The sequence below is a fragment of the Cydia pomonella genome, chromosome 5, assembly GCF_033807575.1.
Source record: "Cydia pomonella isolate Wapato2018A chromosome 5, ilCydPomo1, whole genome shotgun sequence".
NCBI lineage: Eukaryota > Metazoa > Arthropoda > Insecta > Lepidoptera > Tortricidae > Cydia > Cydia pomonella.
Window position 1 is genome coordinate 14393611 of NC_084707.1, and position 27983 is coordinate 14421593.

General features: G+C 37.6%; 1 protein-coding gene across 3 annotated transcripts; it reads left to right on the forward strand.

Moving 5' to 3' along the window:
• The first annotated feature begins 1334 nt into the window (after nt 1-1334).
• LOC133517786 (homeotic protein spalt-major) lies at nt 1335-27708 on the forward strand. 3 transcript variants are annotated; one of them, XM_061851205.1, is made up of 9 exons: nt 1335-1818; nt 13968-15731; nt 16626-16805; nt 17069-17202; nt 21153-21248; nt 21621-21846; nt 22971-23149; nt 25175-25342; nt 25624-27708. In XM_061851205.1, the coding sequence occupies exons 1-9, from the start codon at nt 1749-1751 to the stop codon at nt 25990-25992; spliced, it is 3186 nt and encodes a 1061-aa protein (XP_061707189.1). In that variant the 5' UTR covers nt 1335-1748; the 3' UTR covers nt 25993-27708. The 3 variants fall into 3 exon arrangements, with proteins under 3 accessions (XP_061707189.1, XP_061707190.1, XP_061707192.1); XM_061851206.1 differs by having other exon boundaries at nt 1336-1617; XM_061851208.1 differs by lacking the exon at nt 16626-16805 and having other exon boundaries at nt 1339-1818.
• The last annotated feature ends 275 nt before the right edge of the window (nt 27709-27983 follow it).

Consider the following 27983-nt stretch of genomic DNA (forward strand, 5'->3'; position numbering starts at 1 on the left):
GGCTAATCAAATTATCTAAGTCATTTCATCACCTCGTGTGTTGGCTAGGATGACTGGCAGATAGCAAATTGGCTGCCCGCGCTCCGGGAGGCCTATCCGCTCCGGAATCACACCTTAATGCAAGGGTGACCCGTGACACTTAAGCCAACTCGATAAATCCTATAATCGAGTGACACGATTTTTAAAAGTTATATATTTAAGCTAACAGCTCCCGGTCTCCGCTTTTTAATAAGTACCCTGAGTTTTTTTTCTAATTAAATTGGATCTAGTTACGCATGTCAGTGGCGAGTTAGTCACAGTATAAGTTATGCTTCGGATATTTTAATCAAAATCGGATCGGGCCCGTTTGGAATGTCAACAATAATGTGGATACGTATTGATTTATTAATAAAAATATAAATAAGTACCCGACGAACTATATTAAAGTTTGGTGAGTAGGTAAGTGTTACTCAAAAGCCACTTAAATAACCAGATAAGGTAATAATAATTATATAAATATTATGTATTGAAAATGAGGGTAAGCCATATAATAATTATTTTATAATAAGTGGCTGTATCTAAGTACTTAATAATTATAGACACCCACCCCACTCACGAGACCCACTGATTATAAAATAATTATTATATGAAATATATATTACCTAAATTTAATATCATTATTCGAATCTACTCATAATTTATAGAAATATACCTATAAGTAAGTAATCATAATAATAATAATAGAAACGTTCAGCCTCATAAGACCTGACACTTTAGGAACTTGTCATTTTCTTATTGACTTGTTTACTAGAGAAAATTGTAGGGGTCGCCGTTGTCGACATACGGCATGAAGGACTACTTCCGAGTGTTGATGGAGCTTGACTTTCCTAAGTGATTACTTACCTACCTGCGTAGAGTGTGAATGTGTTATCCACAGGTATATATATAAATATGTAGGTACCTATTGTTGTTAAAGTTGTAACAACTTCAATAAAAGTTTAAAAAAGTTGTCTGCAAACTTTTCGAAACTTAGTTAACCGCTAAAACATTCCAACGCGTCGATGCCAAAGAAGTCAAGATCAAACGATTTATTCAAAATACTTTTTTTGTTATTATTAAGGGTCTTCAAAACAATAAATTAGATGACGTGTAGCTTTAATTAGTGTATGTGGGAGGCTTCGTGGGGCGCGAGCGTCGCCATCTAGCGGGCTCGCGCCGCCCACCGCGCGCACCGCCTCGCGGCCCCACTCGCCACATATCGCTTATGAATATGAGGCGTTATGATTATGAAAATATGCCCCGCCCCGAATATGGAATATGGAGGAGGGGGGCCCGTGCGGCGCGTGCGAATGGGCGAAGTTTGATTTATGAGCCGGGCGCGGCCCCGCCTCCTGTCATAACCGTATACCTGGTGCGCGCGCGCGCTCGCCGCCCGCCGCCCGTCGCCCGCCGCCTCGCTCAGTCGCGCTTCAGATGGCGAGTGGCGCGCTCGGCCGCACCCCGTGTCCGCCGTAGCTCCCGAACACTGCGCGACGCGCGAGTGCCGACCTCCAGCCCTGCTGCGGGGCCATGTGCCGGCTGTAGCCGCCGACACCATGCCGCGCGTGAAGCCAGCCTGCGTCCGTCGCGTCTCCATCGGTACCTAGCTCACCCTCGAACCCACCACGCACATCACTACACAACCATCATACATTTCGGAACAGTGAATATATTTGACGAGAAAGATTACCGTGAATACGTTTTCGTAGAGCCGACCGCGGTCCGCGACAATGATTCAGTTAGCGACGATAAAATTCGGCATCCACCAGAAAGTGAGCACTAAAATTCGCCCTCAACGTGGTGAGTAGAGTGCAGTGAATTTCCACACTTGACAAACAAATGCGCTTACACGAGGGACCACGCCGCAGGTAGGTGCGGAACAAGCTTAGTGAAGTGACAAGAAAAGTTTATAGCGGTGAATGCAGTTTCCAAAATATTTTTTTACTATCATTTATAGAAAATTACACATACTTTTACAATTCTTTTGAAGTTTGCAGAGTTCGACCAAATTTATTTGCGAAGGTAGGTAAAAATAAAAATATATATAAAATGTGAATAAAGAACAATAATTTACTCCAACTTAAAAAGTTAGATAATCAAGTTAAAAAAAGTAAGTTTAGTAATTAATTTTGTCACAAAATAAAAATATATGTCTTCATTTTTATTAAATTATTTTGAAACCCAATTCATACGTAGGTATTTTGAATTTTCACAGGTTTTTCACCTATATAATTATTAATTACCTGTTTTTGAAATAATAATAATATACAACTGGGATGACACAATGATAACTTTTCCTGGTTATCTATGAGTTTTATTTTATAATGTGCAAGACTTTAAGAACTTTATTTTTGTTTTTTAATAACTCTATTTATGAAATTAGAAAGCATTTTTTTTACATTATACTTATATTTTGCTTAACCAGTGAACAAAATTAATTAACGTAATTTTAAATTACCTGCTGTTAATCATTAATGGTTAGGTGGTATTTATAAAAAAGAAGTGAACTTAACATAATTTAGGTGTGCTTGTTCCTTCATAATTAGGTATAGCAAAGGTATGGTTGCGCAAAAATGTTGTTAAACAAAAACAAACATTTTGGTAGAGCTTAAAAATAATGCTTTGGTATGTAAACCTACCTTGTTTTGTAAAAATATTGTACCTAGTAGAGTGTCTACACTTCGCAAACTTGAGCAGTACCTATAGATAGTGATTAGGCTCTACAACTACATATGAGATCTGTCAAATTTTTATTATAACACCGTTACGGTCGGCTTATCTCATTGCCAGTTTTATGAGTGCTCTATAAAATACTAAGCGGCGTTTTATCTGCCAACTATTGAAATAACGTATTCACATTCTTATGAAATATATTCACTGTTTGTTTGGTCCACTAATAAAGTCGAAAAACTTGTTAATATTCCGGTCCCAGCGCTTAAAATGAAACGTTGATATGCATAATGCTTCCATTTACTCGTACAACTCGATGATGAATAATTACTTTTGATATAATTTATAGTCCTTCTCTAAGTAGATTAATTAGCTCTCAACTTTAATTATAAACTTAAAATATTTTAATGGTGATTGCAGCGATAAAACAAAATAATAAATAAATTTATTGTACGTGGGTTGAAAGTCGTTAGGTACGTGTATTATATAGTCGTTATCATGGCCACAAATCAAAATAGTTTTATAGAAGAACATGTTTAATATCGCAATTATTCTTCCTACACTCAGACGCTTATTCAAATCTTCTAACAAGTATCTGCATGGAGAAATATTGGTATTTATAATACAAAGGAAAAGTTTATAAATAAAGTTTAAATACTGCTACGATTGCGTTATTTTATGATATCATAGCATCAGGTACGCAATCATCCCAAGGGATTTGAACCTGTTATGATTTGAACAATGTAACTGGAATAAACAACAATGCAAGTTGTTTTGTAAACTTAGCATAATGGTGGGTTTAGGCGGCGGTTGCAGGACAGTGACCGTATATTTTTTTCTGTGCGTAATGCAGCGGCCGCCGGCCTTTCGGACGCGGCGCAAAAGCGCTGTCACCGGGCACACAGCGACACCACTAATCCTTCATCTTACAAATAATTATTAAACGCACCGGCATCTTGCCTCAAATGAGATGGTTAATCCTCGCCGCAGCAAGGCTCGGATTACTGTGTTTTGTGTCGGTGCTCACTTTATCGCTCGCTTTCAGTGTAAACATCATAAACGTCAAAAAAATTGAACGGCTTCAAACGCGGCGGCTTATGCACCGGACATGCAATTCTTTCTTTTTTTTCAATCGCAAATTTCGGAGAACTAACAATAACTGGTTTTATACGTTTGATACAGTGTTATTAAAATATTGCGGTAACACTTTGATAGCAAACTAGAACATTTATAAACAATTAGGTACCTACCTGCAGTTTGAATATTGGAATATACTGAACTAGACACATGTTGTGTAGGTATATTATAAGGACACAGGCAAGAAGTGACAGGTAGGTAACAAATATCATGCTCACTTCGTTTTTTTTTTAGATTAGAAAATTCTTGCATCGTTAACTAGGTGGGTATGCATTTCTATGAAAACTATTTTAAAATGATAATATGCCTCTTTTAGGTATTGTCTTTCTATTAATCATGGAAAATAATGATATTATATTTAATTTCAAATTTCACCGAGTTGGCTAGTTAAATAATTATTTATCTAATCCTAAAAACAATATGAATAATATTATAATACGGTGACACATTAGTCTCATTACCGGCTGTTTATCCCAAATAGTTGAAAAGCTGGGAAATTTCAGCGTATTGTTGCCAAATCGCCAATAAATACCTATGTTGTATATGTTGATAAGAATAAATAAATGAATAGGACTTATTAAATGTATACATGTTCTGCTTTGAACATATATGAATACTGCACTAATCTTAAATTTTAACCCTAAAATTACCTATTTATAAAACATCCCTTTAATAGATAAAACAAGATTTGTCTCCTTCTAACAAACACGAGTATCAGAGTGACGAACAAGGACAAACTAATTTAAAATGCATTACATTTTGTTATGTTAATACTAGTAGGCAGGAACTTGGTATTGCATTGTCATCAAATCTGCATAAGCTAAAGAAACTTCAAATCAATCCGCTCTTTGAAAATGGAGTACAATTAACGGCTACTAAATCCTATTGGTCCTATTTTACATCATTTTGGTAATTTTAACTTGGTGAAATATGTGATAGCTATTTATGTAAAATGAATAAATAGAGCCCATAGAAGTTTCAGTACATAGATACCTATATTTTATTTTGTCACCTACTTTAGTGAACCATCGACAGATATATAAACATATACTTAAATACCTAACATTTTTACAGAGGCTTACTTATCCCCTTATGGGATAGATTATACATTTAATTTGTTAACTAACTAGATACACAAATAAATATCATATATCAACAAAACAATGTCTACACATAGATACTTATACTGCTGTACACGTAGGTACATTATAGGTACAATACATTTGACGTACCTACATGCTTAAAGTAGGGTAGGCGCATTTGAACAAACGAAAAAATCTGTTGTTGATATTAAAAATGTTGCTTTTGTTTGGCATTGCAGGGTAAGAGAAAAGACAATTCACCATTTGAAATACCAATTAATTTTTCATCTTGATCCGATTCGCTTCAGCCTTACTCTAGGTAACCTAGTTAAGTTTGGAACTTATAATAACGGGGTAATGAGTTCCAAAAATATATAATAAAATAGATTCTCTAAATCGTTGACTTAGATTTTATTTTGCCGAATGATCAAGTGACAACTCAACACAATAGGTAACCCAAACTAACAGTTAGAAACTGGTTTGGACAATAACTTAAATATACACTATAAAACGCTACGTTGTAGACATCAGAACGATTTCGTAAATTGAACGTAAAACAAAACAAAAATATTTATTTTAATTTGTAAACTAAAATTATACAATGAAAAATTAGGATTTGGCGCAGTTAACCTAAAATGCTCCTCCTCGCTTCGCTCATCGTTCGTTGCACATTAGGTTACAAATATTGTTTACATGTCATAATGATAATCTTGTTCCGTGTAGGATAGAGATTCATAATATCATAATTCTTCCAAGTGAAACGTCATTATAATGAAAACTTGCCAAATGTTTGTTGCCACAATACCTAAATCATTTGCGAAAAGTTGGTTGGCAAGTGAAATTCGGACAGTAAAACTTCGGCTAAAACGCAGAACAACGATAAATAGTACTTATGTGATTCGAGATAGGTAATTAATAATAAAACAAGACTACTGCGATTTTTTCTTATGGACCTGACGGTCGAAATCAGCTTTTGAGTGAAATACGCACCTTAACGGTTTTTTTTTCTTATAAAATTTACAAATATAGGTACACAACCAATTAGACATAAAGCACACAATATAAAATAAATTATTAATACAATAAAATAAATAAAGTAAAAATGCCTACTTAATAACTTTAATGTAATTGATATGCAGTTATTTTATATTTAATACTTTTGGTATTTTATAAATAGCGCACGAATAATTAAGCCGTTAAGATTATATTATTTTAATAGGCACATAAAGTTAATAATGAATCATTTTCAGCTAAAGTAAAATAATAGTTTTCAATTTCAGATTTTCAGGTAACTGCTTGAACGGATTGCTAGCGACATCTAGTGATGAGTAGCCAAACCCACGGGCATTACAAAATAAAAATACCTATATGTCGAAGGGTGGTGGATTTAAGGATATTTATTTAATATAGTAATTTGAAAATGAAAATGAAAAATATTTATTTCATAACTTATAAGTAAACTATCTACACACATAAACCCTCTATGATGCTTTCAAAATCGGCAAATAATGGCTAGCATTAACTGTTCTGTTACAATATTACAATTGTATTATTGCAATTCTATTACAATTTTTTATCTGTGAAAATGTTATTATTGCTTCATATATAACTCAATTTGGTAATAACATTCCAATTTCGAATATCTCTGATGAAAAGAAGCAATTTGATTTGACCTTTGTTCTAATATCAGTGGAGATGATGTTTTATTCGAAATGAAATATCAATTGCAAACCATATAAAAAAACTACGGATGCGTAATACGCAAGTGACATGAAAAAAGGTTTCTTTTACTGCCATTTGACGTAAAGTTATCTTTTAATTAGTTTTTAAGTACCTATACAATTAATATGTATTGATGTTTTTAAACTATTATAGCAAAACTTTCGTGTAAAATGAGCGATAAATATATTTCGGAGACGCCACGGAAAGCAATGATGCCCCAATGCCGGCTCTAAATAAATAATAGTTATTTACGATACAAGTGCGAAAAATAGGAAATTCGTAACGAGTGCCGATAAATTGAAATACGACCGAAGGGCGAGTTTTAAATCGACACGAATTGCGATTTACCTATTCGCACATGTATCATACAACGTTTTACAGTACATATGACCCTTTAAATTTTCGACATCGCTACATAATGTGCTAATTTACGCACTAGTGCGGAACAGAAGCACCATATGTACTGTAAATAAATATTATAGGACACTATTTCACAAATTTACTAAGTCCCACAGTAGTAAGCTACCCACTAAATTGAACACATATTAGTGAAAGAATAAGGATCAAAGTCAAATGGCGTTCTAAAAGTTTTAATTATGTGTCGAAAGATAGCAGTAAATTTACGTCGCTACAAAGTTTTCTTTGGCAATACACCTCTATTTCAAATTATCTTTGATAATATGTGTGTAGATAAAATATTGTATGTGACTGTACATAATTAGACATTAAAACACTCGTGTGGTCGATCCAATGGAGGGGCGATCCAAAAGTAGTGACAATCAGTATGAAAGTTACATCAAATGTGAAAAGTAATCATTTATTTTACAGTACATATGGTGCTACTTTTCCGCACTAGTGCGAAAATTAGCACATTGTGTAACTATGTCGAAAATTTAAAGTGTCATATGTACTGTAAAACGTTGTACGATACATGTGCGAATAGGTAATTCGCAACTCGTGTCGATTTAAAACACTCCCTTCGGTCGTGTTTTAATTTATCGCCATAATCGTTAAGAATTTCCTAGTTTTCGCACTTGTATCGTAAATAACTATTTCAATCTTGTCTCCTAGCAAGTTTACACACTTACCATTGTTTCTCTAGACCGTTCATTTAAAATAAAAATTGTTGACCCTCTAAAATGCCTTCACAGAGACCATTACCTCGTTATCATCCAAAAATGTGTTGACTTTACGATCTTCCTTCAGCTGTGAAAAGATATAAAAGATCCTGGGGGCTAGTTCTGGCGAATGTGGGGGGTGTTCTAGCAATTCGAATCCTACATCACGTATGGCAGCCATTGCATCACCGACCTTGTGGAGGGGTGCGATGCCCTGGTAAAACAGGTCACCAGCTCGAATTTTACCCCGCCGCTATTCTTTGATAGCTTCTCTCAATCTGCGTATTTGGTCAGCGTCGATAGAGCTCGTAATATTGGTTCCCTTTTCCAGGCATTTAATCATTATCACTTCCTCGGAATCCTAGAACATGGAAGGCATGATCTTACCAGCTCAGCTTGCGACCTTGAACTGCTTCGCTGTAGTGAACTCGATCGCACCCAGGTCGTGGATTGATGGTTGGTCTCAGGATCGAAATGATGGATCCAAGACTCATCCATGGTGACAAACCGACGGAAAAATCTTTCGGGATCAGTTTGATATTTGTCAAGATTAGTCTTTTAAATCTTACATTTTCTCCTGTTCTCTTACGTTTTCTTTTGTTCGGCCGTTAACATTGTATGCAACCAACGGGGAGAGACTTTTTCATGTGTAGTTCATCAGTTAAGAATATTTGAATACCCCCCTCCCCTTCCCCTCCCCCCCCCCCCTTCAAGTCCCCTTGAGCTCAACTAGATGCCTGGTAGGCACTTTACTATTTTTTTTATACCACGTCGGTGGCAAACAAGCATACGGCCCGACTGATGGTAAGCAGTCACCGTAGCCTATGAACGCTGTTAACTACTATCTGTTAACACGAGATCGTGTTTTTTTGACGTTTTCATAAGTAAGGAAGATTTGTGGGCAGTTTTCGGGGTGTTCGTCTTTAGTTGATGTTCTACCCAGGTTAAACTCCTTGCACCGGCGTGCAACTTTAGAATACTGAGGCGCAAAGTCTCCGAATGTTCCTGCTAATTCGATGTGTATATTTTTAGTACTCACACAGATATTAGTACCTAGTAATCAATAGGTCATAGTAAAACGGCGCATTGATTAGGAACAGGATGCATTGTTATTTTTGTGCGTTCTATTCCACATCCAAAACTACATACAATAAAACATCTGACGTTCGTCCCTTTAAATGAAGTTTTAAGTTTTAAATCTTACGGAAACATTTTTTTCATTTAAGAAATACTTTCACTAACTCTCAACTACACTTTACCTACGTACAATTTTGCTTTATTTTTTTCTTTAAAGGTTAATATATACTTATAGTATTGTTAATAAGCAACCCATTGCTATTGTTAATTAAGCATAATTTAATGCTTAAACTTAAAATACAACTTAACACAACAGATTTGAAATCGGATCAAATATAAACTCAGTAGCATGGTTAAAATATAAGCTATTCTTATTTGCATTTGTGTTCAATATCATTTTTACCGCAGCTTCTAGCTTCTAACAACATAATCATATAAGGAAGGCGCGTTATTTTTCATCTAATTATAGGAGTTATGAAGCGCGGAACAAAAAATCTTAAAGTACACTTACTTAAATGTATTGTATTTGTTTGTATTGCTCATACTGTGTATTGGCCATAAATAATATTTACGGTTTTTTGTGAATAATATGTGTTGCAAAAGTAGTGATATTTTCGTTTCCGTCCGCCTAGGAGCTAGTTTTCAACTACTGCATTATATAAGTTGAAAATCGATTATACACCGTGTTTTTATTGAATTGCGTTAACTCCGGGGTTTCGGTAAGTACGTTTAAGGAAACTAAATGGCATAGTAAATTTTAAAAAAAAAAAATTTTTTTTTTGTTTTTTTTTACAATTTTTTTTTTTATAAAAAGTAACTAAATGTTGCATATAGCGTTATTATAACACGGGCATTACATTTAACTCAACCAAACAATTGAAAACTGTGATATATCAATGTCATTTCTAACATCGATCGTCCGAGATAGTACGTACGTTAGTAGCACATGTATGAACTCGCACTAAACACTAATCAATAAGTAAACAGGCCCTAAGGCAAGTGTACACGCTCGTAAGGGCCTTATAATATAAAAAAATATGATTGATTATCTCCGAAATGGAGTTAATTAGAATATCGGTGTCTTTGAGAAAGTTACTTAATTAAAGCTCAGGAATGCACCCTCGAAATTAACGCAAATCAAAAAAAACACGGTGTATATTAGGAGTGTTTCTTCAAAAGGCGCTTAATAAATAAGTCCTTTTGAAAAGACACTCCTCATATTTAGTTTTTAGTTCTTATGTTACACATACATCATTTTTAGTTGGTTTTATAGCTTCTGTCCGCAACTTCGACCGCGTATAATGATTATTTTCGTGATAAACCTATCCTATGTCCTTCCTTTGGACTCAAGCTATTTTCATACCAAATTCAATCATCCTTCATTTAAATCTGTACAAAATCAATTGTACAAACTAATATTTTATTCACACAGTGGATGTAAACTAAATGCCTGCTTTAATAGGCGATACAGATCATATTAAGAGGAAAAACAAATGTATTTAGAATAAAACCACCATACTAAATATTCGCCTAGCCATTTGGGTTTCTGTCCGTTCATGGACGAAAACTAAATAACCTTAAGTAGAATAAATTTAAAAGTGAAAAAATTACTGCCTTGGGTGAGACTCCAGAGGCCGTGAGTTCAAGACTCCCTAAGGCAATTTTTCCACTTTTAAATTAATTCTAAGCTTAATAGCATCGTTCGCAGACGTTTCTGCTAATTAAAAATTAATTTTGAAAACTAAATATTTCATATAATTGGTATGTTAGTTTCCGTCCACTAAATTTCTCTAAGATTTCTTTTAAAAACTTCATAGAACTGTCAATTTTTGGTTTTATTATACTTCTAAGTATACATACAACTATTACTTACAATAGCTAGAATAGTAATTAAATCTTCCATGAACATTTCCAGTCTGTACTTTGTTCCTGGTTTTATGACCTCTGAAAGGCACGGATAGACGGATACAAAGCTGCAACGAATTTATTTTATTTTTAATTAGCTACTTGCGAAATATAATTTTTATGTAAATAGATCTATTATGGTATGTTTGTAATCAAATTATACCCAATTCTTTGTAGCAACTCCGTCAATTGGACGGTAACAAGCACACTAACCCCACCAAATTCATATCCAATATAATTGTCGTTATTTAAACTAGGTATATTATTGCGATATGTATACACCTCCCATTAGTCAATTTTAACCTCGTACCTACGTTCCGGCGTACTTGTGCCAGTACAAATTAATTTGAGTTTTGAACTTTTATAGAACTAAAAGAAAGTTCCAAATTCAAAAGCGCAAAAATTGCCTTTGGTTTTAAGAAGATAACTTTAGGACACCATACAAATACATTCATTTTCAAAAATGACATGACTTGAAACATTAGTAATTAAATTAAAATTAACTATAAAATATCTACAAAAGCTTTTTAGAGCAAACATTAGCCCTCACACTAGGTTGTGTCTTGAGGCCTGTGCACTGTGGGACATTAAACATAGAATTTACCATACTTTGTAAATGTAACAAAAAACCAGTTAGTTGACAGAGATACAAACTAAAGTATAAGTATCCATACTTGTGAAAAGTTGCCTCTGTAGATATTTTAAGCTGACAAGCCGTTATTCGCATTTCTCAATTAATGGCGGCATATATAATCATTTCAACAGTCCTCTTCATCATGTTGATCATAAGTTAAGCAGTAACTTACCATAGAATAATAAATAGGAATATAAATAATACGAAAACAATATTTTAGGTTTATTACTAAACAAATTAGCTTTTATATTGTTTCCACTATTTAGAATTAACAGTTTTTGTTAGAAAAATCGCAGTTTGTCACTTAGGAGCTTTATGTTTATGACGTGCCTACTACCCATTAATTTTTTAACTGTAGCTCTATACAATAAACGTTTGTAAATAAAATATATCACTTCAAAACTACTTACAACCTGAAATAGTTTCATCCCGATGACCACTATCAAAAAGGTTTTCTGCTTACTCGTCCACCTCAACCTTTGAAATAATTGACCACAGCGGTTTATAAGTAGCTACATAAACATATTTTACGAAACAGTTAAAAGCGTTTTAGAATGCTTTTGGACGGAAAATTGAACAAATTCGCAGCTAATCGAACTAATAGATACCTATTTAGTAAGAAGGTACTTATTACTTCAATTTTTTTTACATTTTCGCATTCTCCGAAAGCGACATATTTTAAACATGCAAAGACTTTCAAAACTTGCAAAATACATACAAAATGCTTGTTTTAAAATTTGGTCCGAATATTTTTTTATGTTAAAGGAGAAATTCACCGCTTCCGGCAAGACTCGAACTTGCGAACTTTTTTCTTTAGTATAAAAATTTGTAGTTTCGCCCGTAGACATATCTGCTTGATAAAAAATAGTCCATAATATTTATTCCTAAAGTAAAGAATAATTCAGATACCTACAGTTGAAATTTGACAATATCATAACACTAACAGGCCAATTCTAATTTTAGTTACCTATTAGATTTGTTTCCAATATTATATGCATATAATTTCTTCAACCAAAAACGTCACTTTTGATACTGACAGATCAATATCATAGTAGGCAACAGATTTAATAACTAAAACTAGAATGTTGATTATTGGCCTGGAAACAATTAGCAGTAATAAACACTAACCTTTACTTTGATTTTGATTCTTGCACAAAAAAAATAAGTCCTTTTTTGCGTCAGAGGAAAAATCACAACACATCAGCATGAACGACTTGAAAAGCGTCGCCAAGACTGACGCATGAGTCTTAACCAATGTCAGTCACTGTCACAGCGTGCGGGGAAAACAGAGCCAACTTAGGACGCGGCTTCACGGCTTGGCCAGCCGTAGCTAACCACGAACTTGTGTGTTTAAAATAAATTAACTTACCGATTTGCCACAAAAACTTGTGTCGGACAGGCATCGAATAACCGCAAGAAGTACCTACTATCAAAAAATAAACGATGTTGATCAGCGGAAGAGCTTTTCTAAACGTGTGTACTTAGTACAGAAAATATAGTAATATTCATTATTAAGGTGCTTCCTACTGTCGCGTAAGTAAGACTTTGAAACGAAGTTATCTTAAATTAAAACTACATCAAAAAATATTAAAATAAGCAGTATATGATTATTTTTTATAATTTACTAGCTAAGTACTGACCGGAAATTTTAACAAGCACCTACTTAATTTTTATATGCAAATAACTCCTTATTTTACAAGTGCTTAATAAGAGGATTTATAATCCTTACTGAATATAGTAAAAACCTACTCGATATGGTATGGATCGACAGTGACGGACACTCGGACGGGTTGAATGCAGATGAATACCTGGGTAGACACCTAATTATAGACCAACTCGTGACAGCTGAAATATACGCGGTTTTAAACTTTCATGTTTTTAGAAATAAATATTGATAGGTTAAAGCTTCAGTCAGTCAATTTAATTTAAACGCCTTTGAAAATTGTACCACAATGTTGATACTAAAAAAGATCAGAAAAGAAACAATAAACGCATGATCACTTCAGTCTGTAGTATAGGCGGTTGTACCGCCTACTTCTTTAATTTTAATGTTTGTTCAAAACGAATACTTAAGTACCTACCTACTAAGAAAATATTTTGTAAAACATACTTTTAAATTAAAACCCACTTTTAGATACACTACAGAATATAAAACATCCTTACAATTAAATTACCCTTTAATAAATATTTTTCTTCGTTTACTGCCATATTTATTCATGAAATAAAACAATTAAATGGATCATATCGAGTACTGGTAAAGGGCTCGAAACGTTGGGATGTATTTTAATTCATTAGGTATACGTGATGTTACCCTTCAAATAAATTAATTACTACATTCAATTTAATTATCCTTTTACATAGTTCGCTCCAGACGAAAGTATCAAACAAAGTAATAATATTATAACTTTTCGCGGTACCTAAATAGTAATGGTAATTTATTGAGTAATTCCACACACGGCACTACAAATAACATTAACATAGGTAGGAATGTAGGTGAAATGCCACCACTAGCATAAAATACCTAAATAGGAACATCGACACGTACACCTACACAATAAAAAACTAAAAAACTTTCGATAAGTAATTAAGTTTTCTTTGTTTTAGGTGAAAGTTCCGGTTCGTGTTCGGAAGAAGAAATTAACAATGTCTTACCAGAAGAAGCGAGAGATAGAACAGAGGCGCACATGTGCCCGCGCTGCCAGGAGCAGTTCGATAATCTGCACGAGTTCCTGCACCACAAAAGAGTGTGCGATGAGAAGGCGCTACAGATGGGCGAGGAACGAATGCACTCCGACCCTGAGGAGATGGTCGTATCAGGGGACGAAGAAATGGATGAACCTAACAAAAGATTAGAACAAGTGCGAAGGCATCGACAAGATGCAGAAAATAATAACAGCCTCGAAGAAGGAGAAGCAGAAGTGCCTGAGGCCGACGTGCCGCCGGTAGGACTACCTTTCCCGGCTGCCGGACACGTGACGCTCGAAGCGCTACAAAACACGAAAGTTGCTGTAGCGCAATTTGCCGCCACAGCGATGGCGAACAATGCCGACAATGAAGCGGCGCTACACGAACTTGCCGTCCTACAAAGTACACTTTTTACGCTACAACATCAACAAGTTTTTCAACTGCAGTTGATACGTCAACTACAAAACCAACTGTCGCTAACACAACGGAGAGATGATGATGGAAGTCCGTCACCGAATGACACTGAACCGATCGTGCCTGCGCCTGCCGCTCGATCACCGTCGCCGCCTCGTCCGCCACGGGAGCCATCACCTCCTGTACCCATGCCTCCTACTAGCCAAAGTTTACCGTCTACGCACTCGCATCTTATTCCTAAGACAGAGCAAATCTCCATTCCAAAAATCCCAACCTCTACGCCACCTATGATGTCCCACCCACCCTACAGTTCCATATCGTCCTCTTTAGCATCTTCGATCATAACGAATAATGATCCACCACCATCCCTCAACGAACCAAATACGCTTGAAATGCTACAAAAACGCGCCCAAGAAGTACTCGACAACGCATCACAAGGTCTATTAGCGAATAACCTAGCAGACGAATTAGCATTTCGTAAATCTGGAAAGATGTCGCCCTACGACGGAAAAAGTGGAGGGCGAAATGAGCCATTCTTCAAACATCGCTGCCGATACTGCGGGAAAGTCTTTGGAAGCGATTCAGCGCTACAAATCCACATCCGGTCGCATACAGGTGAACGACCTTTTAAATGTAACGTATGTGGATCGCGATTCACAACTAAAGGGAATCTTAAAGTCCATTTCCAAAGACATACTGCGAAGTTTCCACATGTCAAGATGAACCCTAACCCGATACCAGAGCATTTGGACAAATATCACCCTCCGTTATTAGCGCAACTGTCGCCGGGACCCATCCCGGGTATGCCGCCCCATCCACTTCAGTTCCCTCCAGGCGCACCTGCACCTTTCCCGCCAGGCTTGCCGTTATACAGACCACCGCACCACGATCTACTGCCACCGCGTCCACTGGGAGACAAACCTCTACCGCCTCATCCACTATTCGCAATGCGTGAAGAACAAGATGCTCCGGCTGATCTCAGTAAACCATCTGCGCCGAGCCCTTCCCGATCTGCACCCGAAATGTTCAAATCGGAGCCCCAGGATGAGGAGAGCCAACGGGATTCTAGTTTTGAAGAATCAGAACGCGTATCACCCAAGCGAGAACCTGAAGAGAACGATGCAACTCAGGAGGCTGAACATGACCGATATCCCTCAACGTCGCCTTACGATGACTGCAGCATGGACTCAAAATACAGCAATGAAGACCAAATCGGCAGAGAAAGTCCGCATGTGAAGCCCGATCCAGATCAACCGGAAAACTTATCAAGTAAGAATTCATCGATATCTGGGCCAATTTCAATAGCAACGGGACTACGTACATTTCCCACTTTTCCTTTGTTTCCCAACTCCCCGCCTAGCAGTATTTCTTCAGGTAGTTTAACTCCGTTCCACTCCTCCGTCCATGGCGTCGTTGACGTGGATCTAGCTCGCGATCCTTTGTATTATAATTCGCTTTTACCACGTCCGGGTAGCAACGACAACTCGTGGGAAAATTTGATAGAGATAACAAAAACGTCAGAAACAACAAAATTACAACAGTTGGTAGATAACATAGATAACAAAGTATCCGATCCTAATGAATGCATAGTATGCCATCGTGTTCTATCTTGCAAAAGCGCTTTACAAATGCATTATCGAACACATACAGGCGAACGGCCGTTCCGGTGCAAATTGTGCGGGCGCGCTTTTACCACTAAAGGCAACTTAAAGACCCACATGGGCGTTCATCGTATTAGACCTCCCACTCAAATGTTACATCAATGTCCGGTTTGTCACAAGAAGTTTTCAGATCCTTCTATTTTACACCAACATATACGCCTACATACCGGTGAGCGTACAAGCAATCACTACGATCAGATTCGCAATGTTGATATTAACGGATACGCACCATTGAGCAATGGATTAGACACCATGGACTTTCCTTCGTACCGTGTCCCTCAGCCCCTATTCCCTACTCCTTCCACTCCCGGCGACCGACGGGCGGACTCCCGCGGGACCGACGATGAGAGCGGCCGGGACGACCGCGAGCCCGCTAATAGGGAGTTCGACGACGACTCAGATACGAAGGATCGTCGAACTTCGCCGCTCTCCGTCTGCGCCTCGGCGTCCGAATACGAAGTAAAAACCATCACCACAACGGCTTCCCTCCCATCGGCGACAGGTTCGGAGAGCGGGCGGAGCGCGCGGGCATCGCCGCCGTCACCGACGCTGTCCAGCCTGTCCACGCCGCCGCGGCTGCCGCTGCACTCGCCGCTGCCTTCGCCGCCGGCCCCCCTCGCGGCGCTTGGTGCTCTCGGAGGATCGCCCTTCAGCCCGCTCGGACTCGCTTTTCCTCCCGCAGGTATGCGCTAAGCGGGAACCTATGTTTTCGTCCGCCCCGGTCGCCCGCACGTCCATTCCCCTCGAATCATTCATCCTCCGCCTGTCAACTAACGAAAGATCGCTTACCGGGCGCTCGAATACACGCTGATTGTAATTAAACAGTTATCTAACTATAGAAGATGTTGAATCAATACTTCTACAGTGTAATCGTGCGTTCCGATTTAAATACAGTGTGGCATTGTGTAAATACTCGTATTGTAAAGAGGAATTGTCTGTGTACAGTGCGCGGCAACACAACGTGTAACATCTGCTACAAGACTTTCGCCTGCAACTCTGCCCTGGAGATACATTATCGAAGTCACACCAAAGAGCGCCCTTTTAAATGCACTGTTTGCGATCGCGGCTTTTCCACAAAGGTTAGTGAATTATCATTCTTGTTGCTTTATGTATTTATTCTTATTTCTGTTCCCATAATACTCCTCCATATTACCATCATTTCTGTTAACACGATATTGAGCGGACCCGAGAATTCCAGGCAGTATTATATACCTACTTATCACGCATAAAATATTACGATTGTTTATTTAATAATCAGATAAGAGGACACAACACCGATCGAGTATTCTTGGCCAGCGGCCAGTACATATCTTATTGTAACACAAATAGCGACATATGCGCGTTTACGTTTCCACAAATTTTCTGTAGACCCACATCTGCATAAACCTCATTGACAATAAAATCTTTGACTCGCAAAATAAATTGTTTTACGGCGTGTAAATAGGCGGTGGCTATTTTGATCGTAAAGTCAAGCTTGTAACAATCGTGATTGTTGTAACGTAAATAGATGTAAATAGTTCGAGTCCAATAGATAGTCGTGTCAAGTGATCGGAGCATCGAACTCCAAGTTAGCTGTCGAGGAGACAAGTTGCCCGAACGCCGAGGAAGTTCTTGCGCCGGTTTCATTTCAGAGAAGTTTCAGTGCATTAATTTTGCAAGCTGTAATTACAAGTCGCTAGTCGTCGCCTCTAGTTCGCATTAGTTTCGGCCGTTGTCTCCGCGCATCCGAGCCAACGCGACTTGCCGACTTGCGAGTAATTGACGACCAACTTGGCGAACTTGTAGGCTCGTTTGATCCGATTTAATCAAAACTGTACTGATGCCTTCCTATCAGACGCCGACTCAAATAAGTCCATGTAAATTTTAACGTTGGTACTTAATTACACTTTATAAAAGAAAGTCCCCCCGCGTCTGTCTGTATGTATGTATGATCGCGATAAACTTAAAAACTACTGAACGGATTTTTCACCTATCGACAGAGTGATTCTTGAGGGAGGTTTATCTAAGTGTATAATTTGTAAACCCGTGCGAAGCCGCCGGGTCGCTAGTATAATAAGAAAATAGTACCAACAATACTAAAACTCGTTAAGTAACACATGTTTATTTTACAAAGACTGAGTCTGTAAACGCAATTTAAATAAATATCTGAATATACCTAAATAGAAAGTATATTTAAAACCAAATTACACTGAAAAAAATAAATAGCCGAACTGGTTTTGTAACTTTACTAAATAACTAAACTACGGTTATAAGAAAATAAACTTGCATAAATTTACAAAACTTATTTTGTAGTGTATAATAAATACCTGAACACGGTTTTGTAACATACAACACATAGTTCGCAAGTCCCAATTTTTGTGTAAACAGTAACCAAAATGTTTGTTACAGTTATGCAAACATTTCTTTCAGTGTAATTTTTCGCATATAGGACGAGGAAAAATATATTTTTAATACTTTAATAAATAGACTGTCCGGTATTATCATCTTACGCTAAACGAATTAATTAAATTGTTATATTAATAATAAATAAAGGCTATAAGGATCACGTTTATGGCGATTCTGGTTTATACCCGGTTCGGCCAATATTTCAAGAGGCAGGGACACAGCGCTGCGCCCGCGCCGCCCGAGTCGCTTCGCGAGGCGCGACACAAAAATGATAACTCATAAAAACAACGTCACGAAAAACGATCAGAATATTAATTCACGTCGTAAAATATTTATTGCTTATAAATCCTTGAGCCTTTACCTACGCTTATCGTCATAAAAAGATTATTTATGCTCGACAAAGTAACATTTTTCATATATTACCAAAAGTTTTTGGTCTTATCAATAAAATATAATTTAATTTTTATTTATGACGGCGCCGCGAGTTATAAGTTTAAAGATCTCGCTACAAACGTATGTCATTTTATAAATCATGTTCCCCTATTTATAGGTAATGTGGAATTTATTTATTAGTAATGTATGTCCGAAACTGCCCACGAAAGGTGTAATTTCGAAATAAATGTGGGAATAATTAACGCGTCGGCAGTGATCTGCAGTTTCAGATAATTTCCGACAAGTTGTAATAAACATACATTACGCTCACTACAAGGGAATAAATTCTTTGTCCCTGCTTGTAATTTTAATCGTGATCGTGAACATTCTTGAATTGCTAAAGAGAAAGTCCCGAGTTGCCTTTAGTTCAGCACGTCGGCGTCCATATCTATCTACACCTATTCAGATAATATACGACAAGAACTGAAACGGATATAATATTAACCTGAGAAATACTTATCAATAAATAATGAGGCATTTTTATGATTATGTTATCATATTGAACATTTGAACCGCTAAGCTATTTCTGCTGTAGACTGTACGAAATGAATGTGACATAAACCCAAAATGTTGGTATGTTTCACATAAAATTTACCACAGTTTATTTTAAGTTGTTTTAAAGACAAATGAACATCAATTTTGAAAGCCCAAATTTAAGAATTTGATTTTGTGTTGCGCCTATTCTTTACGTAAGTAAATATTTTCTTGTCAGGTTTACAAATATAACTAGGTACAATTTATGGTTAAATTATAGTAATACTAACGAGAGCGATACGATAACAGGACTATACTCAATAGGTTGTTTTGACGGAAGACCTTATAATGATATTTTAATGAGCAGCTGCGGTAAAAGGGCAATTAAACAAAACGTATCCAAAAACAGCAAGTACTTTAGCCGCGGAAAAGGGACCTAAAAGTAACCAATTCTAACTCTAATTTTGTGAGATATGTTAGTACCGGAAGAATTCTACCAACACTAACCATAATGTACTCGCATTATCACCATTGGAACATGCGCAATGAAAAGCTGGGAATGCTAGCAAACACAACGAATGGATACGTTGGATTGGAATACGGGGGACTATCCGTGCCGTTTACATGCACATTTGAAATTACAATAAGTCGACACCCACCGGCACCTAACGAAAGTTCACGAGTCAAACATTTTATCGCATATTGAAATCTTGTTACACAGTAGCATTGCGCGTGTGTTCGTAGCGGTGCGCTATAATAATACCTACCTATTTTCACAGACATAAATTAGTTACTGTTTGGTACCCGCTAACAAAATCAGTTAAAGATTAAAATTCTCTATATGAAATGAAAAACTATAAAATATATCACCAACACCAAGATGATCAACGAGTTATAAAGACAATTTGTATAGTTAAATTTAATTTCCGAAAAGAAGTAAATATTAGTTCTACTTAAAATATTTATGTATAATAAACAAATATATGCAAAAATATATTGAACTCAATGCCAATTAAGTACTTAACCTAGGATGACGTCGACGGGTCAACTTAGATATATTCATCATCATAGGAATCACCTACTTAATAATCTTAATATATTTAAAATTAATAGAGATATAAAAAGAAGTATCCTTGTAGCGCCATCTAGCGTGGAGTAGCAAATTTAAAGCATTATATTAACATTATTGGTCTTCTGTATAGCAAAAAAATTTTAACATTTCGTACACATACCACTACGTGTAGACTATAAATTAGTTTGGTAATGATGTTTTTGGAATTAAAATGTGCCTATGCCACACTGAACAACTTAGAAGGGGTAACTAAACTATACGGGGTACTATTATATTAAGTATACCTATATTACCTACCACCTAAGCCGACATGGCGATTTTAACTTTTGAAAAACTTTTTTATTGATTTAGTAGTAGGTGCGACACGAAACATTTAGTCCCATAAAGTCCGCTTCGAATTTATATGTTCAATACTCTAAAGCCCTATTTAGACGGTTCAAGATGCGTGCGTGCATACGATTTTCGTTACATTGCGATCTTTGGTCGATCGACCGAATTAATTGTACTCTATTAGCAATATATCGAATATTGCATGCAAGTTCTGTAACCGTCTAAATGTGGCTTAACTCAGTTCCTTTCGGCATGTAGTGTACCAACTTAAATTGTTTGTCCCCATTTAACGGTGTGCGAGTGTGTGTGTAATGTTGCGTGTCTTTGTGGTTCCAGAGCAGTGGCGGCGGTTGTCGGTGTGGTAGGCGCCCGCGCGCCCCTCGCCCGCCGCACGCCACTGCTTTGGATCTCTGGAACGCCTTCGTTTATCCGGTATGGGTGATGGACGCCTGAGCGTGTCACGCAGTTCTCGTGTCATAGCTAAACTTTTTTAGACTATTCAAATACCTTTAAACTTACATAGAACAGTTTGAGATATGCTACGACACGGCGTTCTGTTTTTAATTAACTCAAAAGCTTGCTTGGTACTAGAATGGCTGTGACCTTTACGCAGTGCTTCATGTGTCCTTTACACTAACTACTCATTAATTAAAATGTAATAAATAATTCAACTGATCTGACCATTAAGACCTTAGTTACAATGTTTACGCAAATTATAAATTTGAAAGGCACTATATTAATCTGCACAAGCTTCTCGGTCTGACTGCGTATTCTTGTTTTCTAATTTTATATGTATTTGTCTAGGGCAACATGAAGCAGCACATGCTAACGCACAAGATCCGAGACATGCCGCCGTCGTTCGAGAAAGGCATGTCGGGGCCGCCGGGTCCGCCGAGCGAGGAGCGCGACGCGAGCCCGGAGCGCCGGTCTTCGCCCGACAAGCTGGAGCTGAAACGGTCTCCCCCGGCGCATCCGCCAATGTCGCACGCCTCGCCTATCGACTTGCCGCCGATGCCCAAACGGCCTAGCGGTTAGTTGATGCTGTTTTTATACTTTGCCTTAGTAACATCTTCGTGACACCACGAGAATCCATGATCCACCGATTTTTATACGACATATGACATGGTTTCAATTTTGTTATCTCGTACAAAACGATGTTTTTGGATTTTTAGACTAGGTCTACAAGTTCCCCGTTCATGTATTTAACATACGTGTGTTTTCTAAATTAGGTAATATTTGATTAATATCTTAGGTAGAATTGTGACTTGTTTATACAAGTCCTAAACCTAATGGTAAACCTTATGGTTTTGAAAGCAAAACAGTCGCGCTAAGACAAAGAATTTTTGTATCGGAAACCTACCAGCTGTCGAATCGAAGGAAATCTGGGTTAAGTGATATTTCTAACCATTAAATACTCAGCGGCGCTTATATATACCCTTTCCCTATATTAATATTTACAAATTCATACCGGTTTTTCTTAAGATAAGAAGTTAAAAGTGCGTAATAAAGACATTTATAATAGGTATATTAGCAGAGGAAATTGAATGAAAATTGCATATTAATATTCGAAAGAGTTCTAGAGTGAAAGCAAGATAGCAAAAAGTGTTGCCCAGCTGTATCATTGCGTCATTTTCATAAGAAAAAAGTTGCATAAGTGATAAAAAAAATCACAACTCCACAAAAATATCAATACGAGTATCGAACATAAATCATAATCTCTGATGACCATCGGGGTTTTTGGTGCGAGAATTATTTCGTGTATTTTATAATTTATTACTTTTTGTTTATTGTAAAATAATTACTAAACTATGAATTAAAAATAGGTACTTATTAAGCTCCAAATTACAGATTGTTAAAATAATATCGGTTTTTACCTACTTTTTTGCTCATGACAGTAAACATGTATTTTATGTATTAGTACACGCGATCTCTGTAGCGACTGTACCAAAACTTTTAAATATTCAGCGAGAAAAGGGAAAAGTCGGGCCCGGTCAAAGGACCTCGAATCCTTTCTTTAAGGTTAAAAGTGTATCTTAGAAAAGCAACAGTTGTCTCATGAACGTATTAGTCCCGCTTGACTTATGTAAATAGCAGCTTACTCCATACAATTAAAAATGCTATAATAATTTGACTAAACTAACCTTGTCTCCTCAGTGGCAAGCGGGCCGACGCACCCTCCGCCGCCGGCGTCCTCCAAGCACTTGTGCGGCGTGTGCCGCAAAAACTTCTCGTCGTCGTCGGCGCTGCAGATTCACATGCGAACGCATACCGGCGACAAGCCTTTCCGATGCGCCGTCTGCCAGAAGGCCTTTACCACCAAAGGGAATCTTAAGGTCAGTCCACATAACACCAAATATCGAGTAGGTACGCCTTTTTTCGTATCTTCAGAACCTAGTCTAGTCATTCTTCTAGAAAATAAGTCGCCATTTTTAAAATGACATTAGGTAAATGTCAACCATTCGAGCATAATAACTGATAATAACAAAACTCTTCGTGCTAAGATGCCTAACAGACTACACACGATAAATTTTATCGAATATTTTTACCAAAGAATACAATACTCACTAGAATTTTTACTGTCAGTTTAATCTACTCAATAGGAGGATATATTACGCGAAACTCTGCGTAGGGGGCGTCACTACTGTCGATCCATCACAATCTGAGGGTCTACCGCGAAACAATAAAATCAAAATTTCGTAATCTAACCTCTCTATCACTCTTCTATATCCGAGCGATGAAGAGTCGAATAACTATATTTCGATTTTCGCGTCTCCCAGTAGGGCCTACTGGAAGACGCGAAATATTGTAAACAAACCGCCTTGATGCATCAATGTCATATTTTATTATCTGTAAAAACTTGCCAAAAAAACAGTTTAAGGCACAGTATGTATAAGTTACTCTATGATTTGCAAAGGCGCTAGTGCTGCACTCTGACGGGAGATTGCAGTTATTGCGGTCATTTTTCTCTGTCACTAATAGGGAGTATTACTGCAATATTCTGCCGCCAGAGAGCAGCACTATCACATCACATAAACCATAGTAACTTATACATACTATGCCTTAACTAACTCTTATAGCACTTACGGCCTCGGCCGCGGTTAGGCACGCCCACGGCGTCTTCAGGGCGTTTCGGGCCTTCGGGCCTACGCAGATCTCGGCGTTCGGCCTTCGCAATAGCTGTCTACACCACGTTTCACGTAAACCATTGCGTGTGTGTCCCTAAAACAGCCTAAAGGCATTTTTATTCTTAAATCCTGTCGGTAACAAACTATTTTATGTATTTTTTTTTTCAAAATTTTAGACCCAGTAGTTTCGGAAATAAAGCGTGGTCATTTTGCCTATTTTTTTCAATAACTTCTGAACTATTTATTTAAAGTCATGAAAAAAGAAAATTTCAGATTCTTACATTTTAGTACATTATGATACAAGTGTGCTAAGTTGGTCATTACACACGAGGCGATATTATGCGCGCGAGCTGCAAGCGAGCGCGCAATAAGAAAACCGATATGTGTAATGACCATAGCACACGCGTTTCATACGACGTTTTTCAACACACTTGCGAGGAAATAAGAAACTTTCATAGTAATCAAATTTTAATTGTTAAATCCGTTAGTATGCAGTGTTGCACCTGTCATACTGCCTGCCGCCCCTCGCCCCACCGCCGGCGGCCGGCCGGTCCCTCGCCCGCCGCCGCCGCCCGGCCAATTTAAGAAGGCTCCGTTTCCATACATGATATAAGCAATCAGTTACCTTCTTAACTCACTCGGATAATATAATGAAAAAGCACGAGTGGTATAATATACTGAAAAAGGCACGCGTGTTTAATATCTAGGATTATAAGCCAAAAATAGGTGGAATAAAAACACCATTTTGAACAAGTGTGTTGAAATAGTACATTACGATACAAGTGCGAAAAATAGGAAATTCGAAACGAGTGGCGATAACTTAAAACACGACCGAAGGGAGTTGCGAATTACCTATTCGCACATATATTGTACAACGTTTTACAGTACATATGGCCCTTTAAATGTTCGATATAGTAACGTAATATGCTAATTTTCTTACTAGTGCGGTAAAGTAGCACCATATGTACTGTAAAATATAATATAATAATAGCGAACATGATTGTACCACCAGTTTTAGAGTATTGCAAAAAGTCTTATCTTTTTAGTAAAAAGACGTACTAAGCGCTGCGAATCTAATACATAATACTTAGTACTAACCTAATAGCACCCGCTTAGCTTATTCTGACAGAATGGTAACTACGGAATCCTACATTGAGCATGGCCCGACATGCTCTTGGCAGATATTAGGTACCTATAGATTATTTTTTTACTAATATGCAACTTGTACCCCAGGTGCACATGGGCACGCACATGTGGAGCGGCGGCGCGTCGCGGCGCGGGCGCCGCATGTCGCTGGAGCTGCCGCCGCGCCCGCTGCACGAGCCGCACGACCTGCTGCGGCGGCCCGACCTCTTCTACCCCTACCTGCCCGCGCCCTTCCTTAACGGCATGCAGCAAAAGGTAAATATTTACTGCAGACTGGACTACCTACTTACATTTATATCCGCTACCCAAGTTAAAAGCCATTCATTGTTGTGATATTACGGGAGCGATGCGCGACAAAATCAACCATTATCAGACCAAACCCAAACCAAAAAAAATGGCTGAATTTTTTATTTCGTCGCCAGTGACAGTTCCTTACAAGCGTGTTTACGCTGTTGGCCTCTTTGATTCCTCAAGATTTAATTGAATCATACTCTTAGATCATGATTGTAGACTTAAAACATAATTTTCTCCAACAGCTGAACGAAATATCTGTGATCCAACAAAGCGCGGGTCAGAACGGTGTCGCTGGAAAATTCCCTGGCCTTCTCGGCTTCGGTGCGTTCGGCGTGAGGCCAGGCGCGGCATCGCCTCTAGAGCGGCCGCCTTCGTTGGAAGGCGACGAGCGCCAGGCGGCCATGCGAGAACTAGCTGAGCGCGGGCGGGAACTGGCGGAGCGCAGCCGCATGCGCGACGAGGAGCAGTACCGCTCGCCGCCCGCGCACGGCTCCCTGCCTCCCCCCGCGCAGGCGTCGCCGCCCGCGCCGCACCACCCGCACCCGCACCCGCATCCGCACCCGCTCGCCTCGCTCCCTCCGCCCGCCCGCACTGAAGGACTCACGGTCTAATCGGACCTAGAGTTGGAACTGCATTTATATCAGGTCGGAAGCAGATTTCATAGGAGCTACCACCCGAACACATTCCAAATATTGATACGCGATGTGAGCTTCTTATGTAATTAGTGCGATGGTCATATTAGTAACACCGTCGCCTTCGTCGACGGGTGAACCTAGTAGATACATCATGTTTATAATGTACAAAGTTATATTAGCCGGAGTTTAAGGGACTAACTACGAGAAAATTGGCGACTGTAAATGTGCAAAGCGTAGTGCTATTTAACGATGTTATTCCAAGTGTTATACGCCTAGTACCTATTTAACTGTAAGTAAGTTATATGCATGAGTACGGGCCGGGGGCAATGGGGGCGCGCAGCCCCGCTTGTATGTCATTACTCTGTGATAGAGCACATTTGTCACTGTATCTAGTTTCGACAGATTACTTCGGTATCGCCAAGTAACTTGAATACAGTGAAATGTGCTAACATCAAAGTAAATATAAATAAATAAATTATCCCAAAAATTAAATAAAGTTTTAAGTCTTATATCTATAAATGTAAATAAAATGTATGATATAATTATAAATTAATATAGCGAAAATTTTAATATTACAGACAATTATACCTAGTACATTTTATTGTACAACACTCGAGTGGAGTGCAATATGCATGATTTTTATCTTATGCCACATTCCAACCGACATATTATTTCAAACGTAATCTCGGGCACGAAATATTAGTAATCATTGTGCCTAATACTACATCGAACGTCACTCTCACCTGCACACGGCTCGCCGAGCCTACATTGTTGTACAATAAAATATCTGTCCTAATACCGTATGTGACTACAACATATTGTATTTATAAGGTACACATTTGAAACTACCTACCAATTGTTGACCTAAGTTTAAATTATTGTAACAGAGGTTAATGACGTATTCATATCATGTAAATTAAAAAAGTATTTGCATTTGAGGTCTACATAGTTGTAAGTATTTAGAGTCATAGCTATTATATTGCTTTAGAATACTTTGACATATCTTTGTAAAATACGAGCGGCTGTTGACGTCTTGTTGAAATTAATAGGTTACTACCGCTAGGGTATTGCCAGTACTCAGACTGACCTTGCGAGATGTTCCCGGGACTACTGTAACGTTTCTTTCCAATGTGCATTTTCTCAATGGCAAAGTACTATCAATATTAATAATTTGTGATACTGACATGTCAATAATATCAATTTAATTCTTCAAATTTGTTTAAATGCTCAATACACATCAATATTTATGAAATACTGTATTGCCATGTAAGTATTGTGTGATAATATTGATAGTGTGATCCGCTCTTATGCTTATGATAGTCACCGATAGTCAAGTCTCCGTGTTGGGTTCTATACGAACTATGTATGTTTTATGATTACTAGTTATCTGTGTATAAATGTCCTACTAAATTATTTATATGAAGTATAAATCATGCATGCACTCTTAGTATTGAACGACGGCTTGTGGGGCGGTAGGCCTCACTACAGTTTAGTTGTAAAGATTCAATTCTCATAGCACCTACGATTCATTAATTTTCAAGTTGCAAATAGATCCTAGAGAGTAGTATTAGTCATGAATATGATGTGTCATGGTCATGTCAGTATAAATAATCATTGTAAATTATTAAATGTTTATGTAAATGTCCAAAAAGTATTCAAATTATTTAAAAAACAATTATATTAATAATTATTTTCTTTTTTGTTCTCCTTTACCCTTTGCTCCTTTTATTTTTTAAGTTACAAATAAAGAAGGTAATCATTACAAGCTAAGAATGTCTTCAAATTGGATCGATCACATTGGTTTTACTTCTTTACATCACCCACGAGTAAATTTATGATAGGGGGTATTACTGCAATGTTCTGCCGCGAGAGTGCAGCACAAGCACTTATCGTAAACCATAGAGTAACTTATACAAATACTTACTGTGCCTTCAACAGTTTTTGACAAGTTTTCACAAATAAATTGA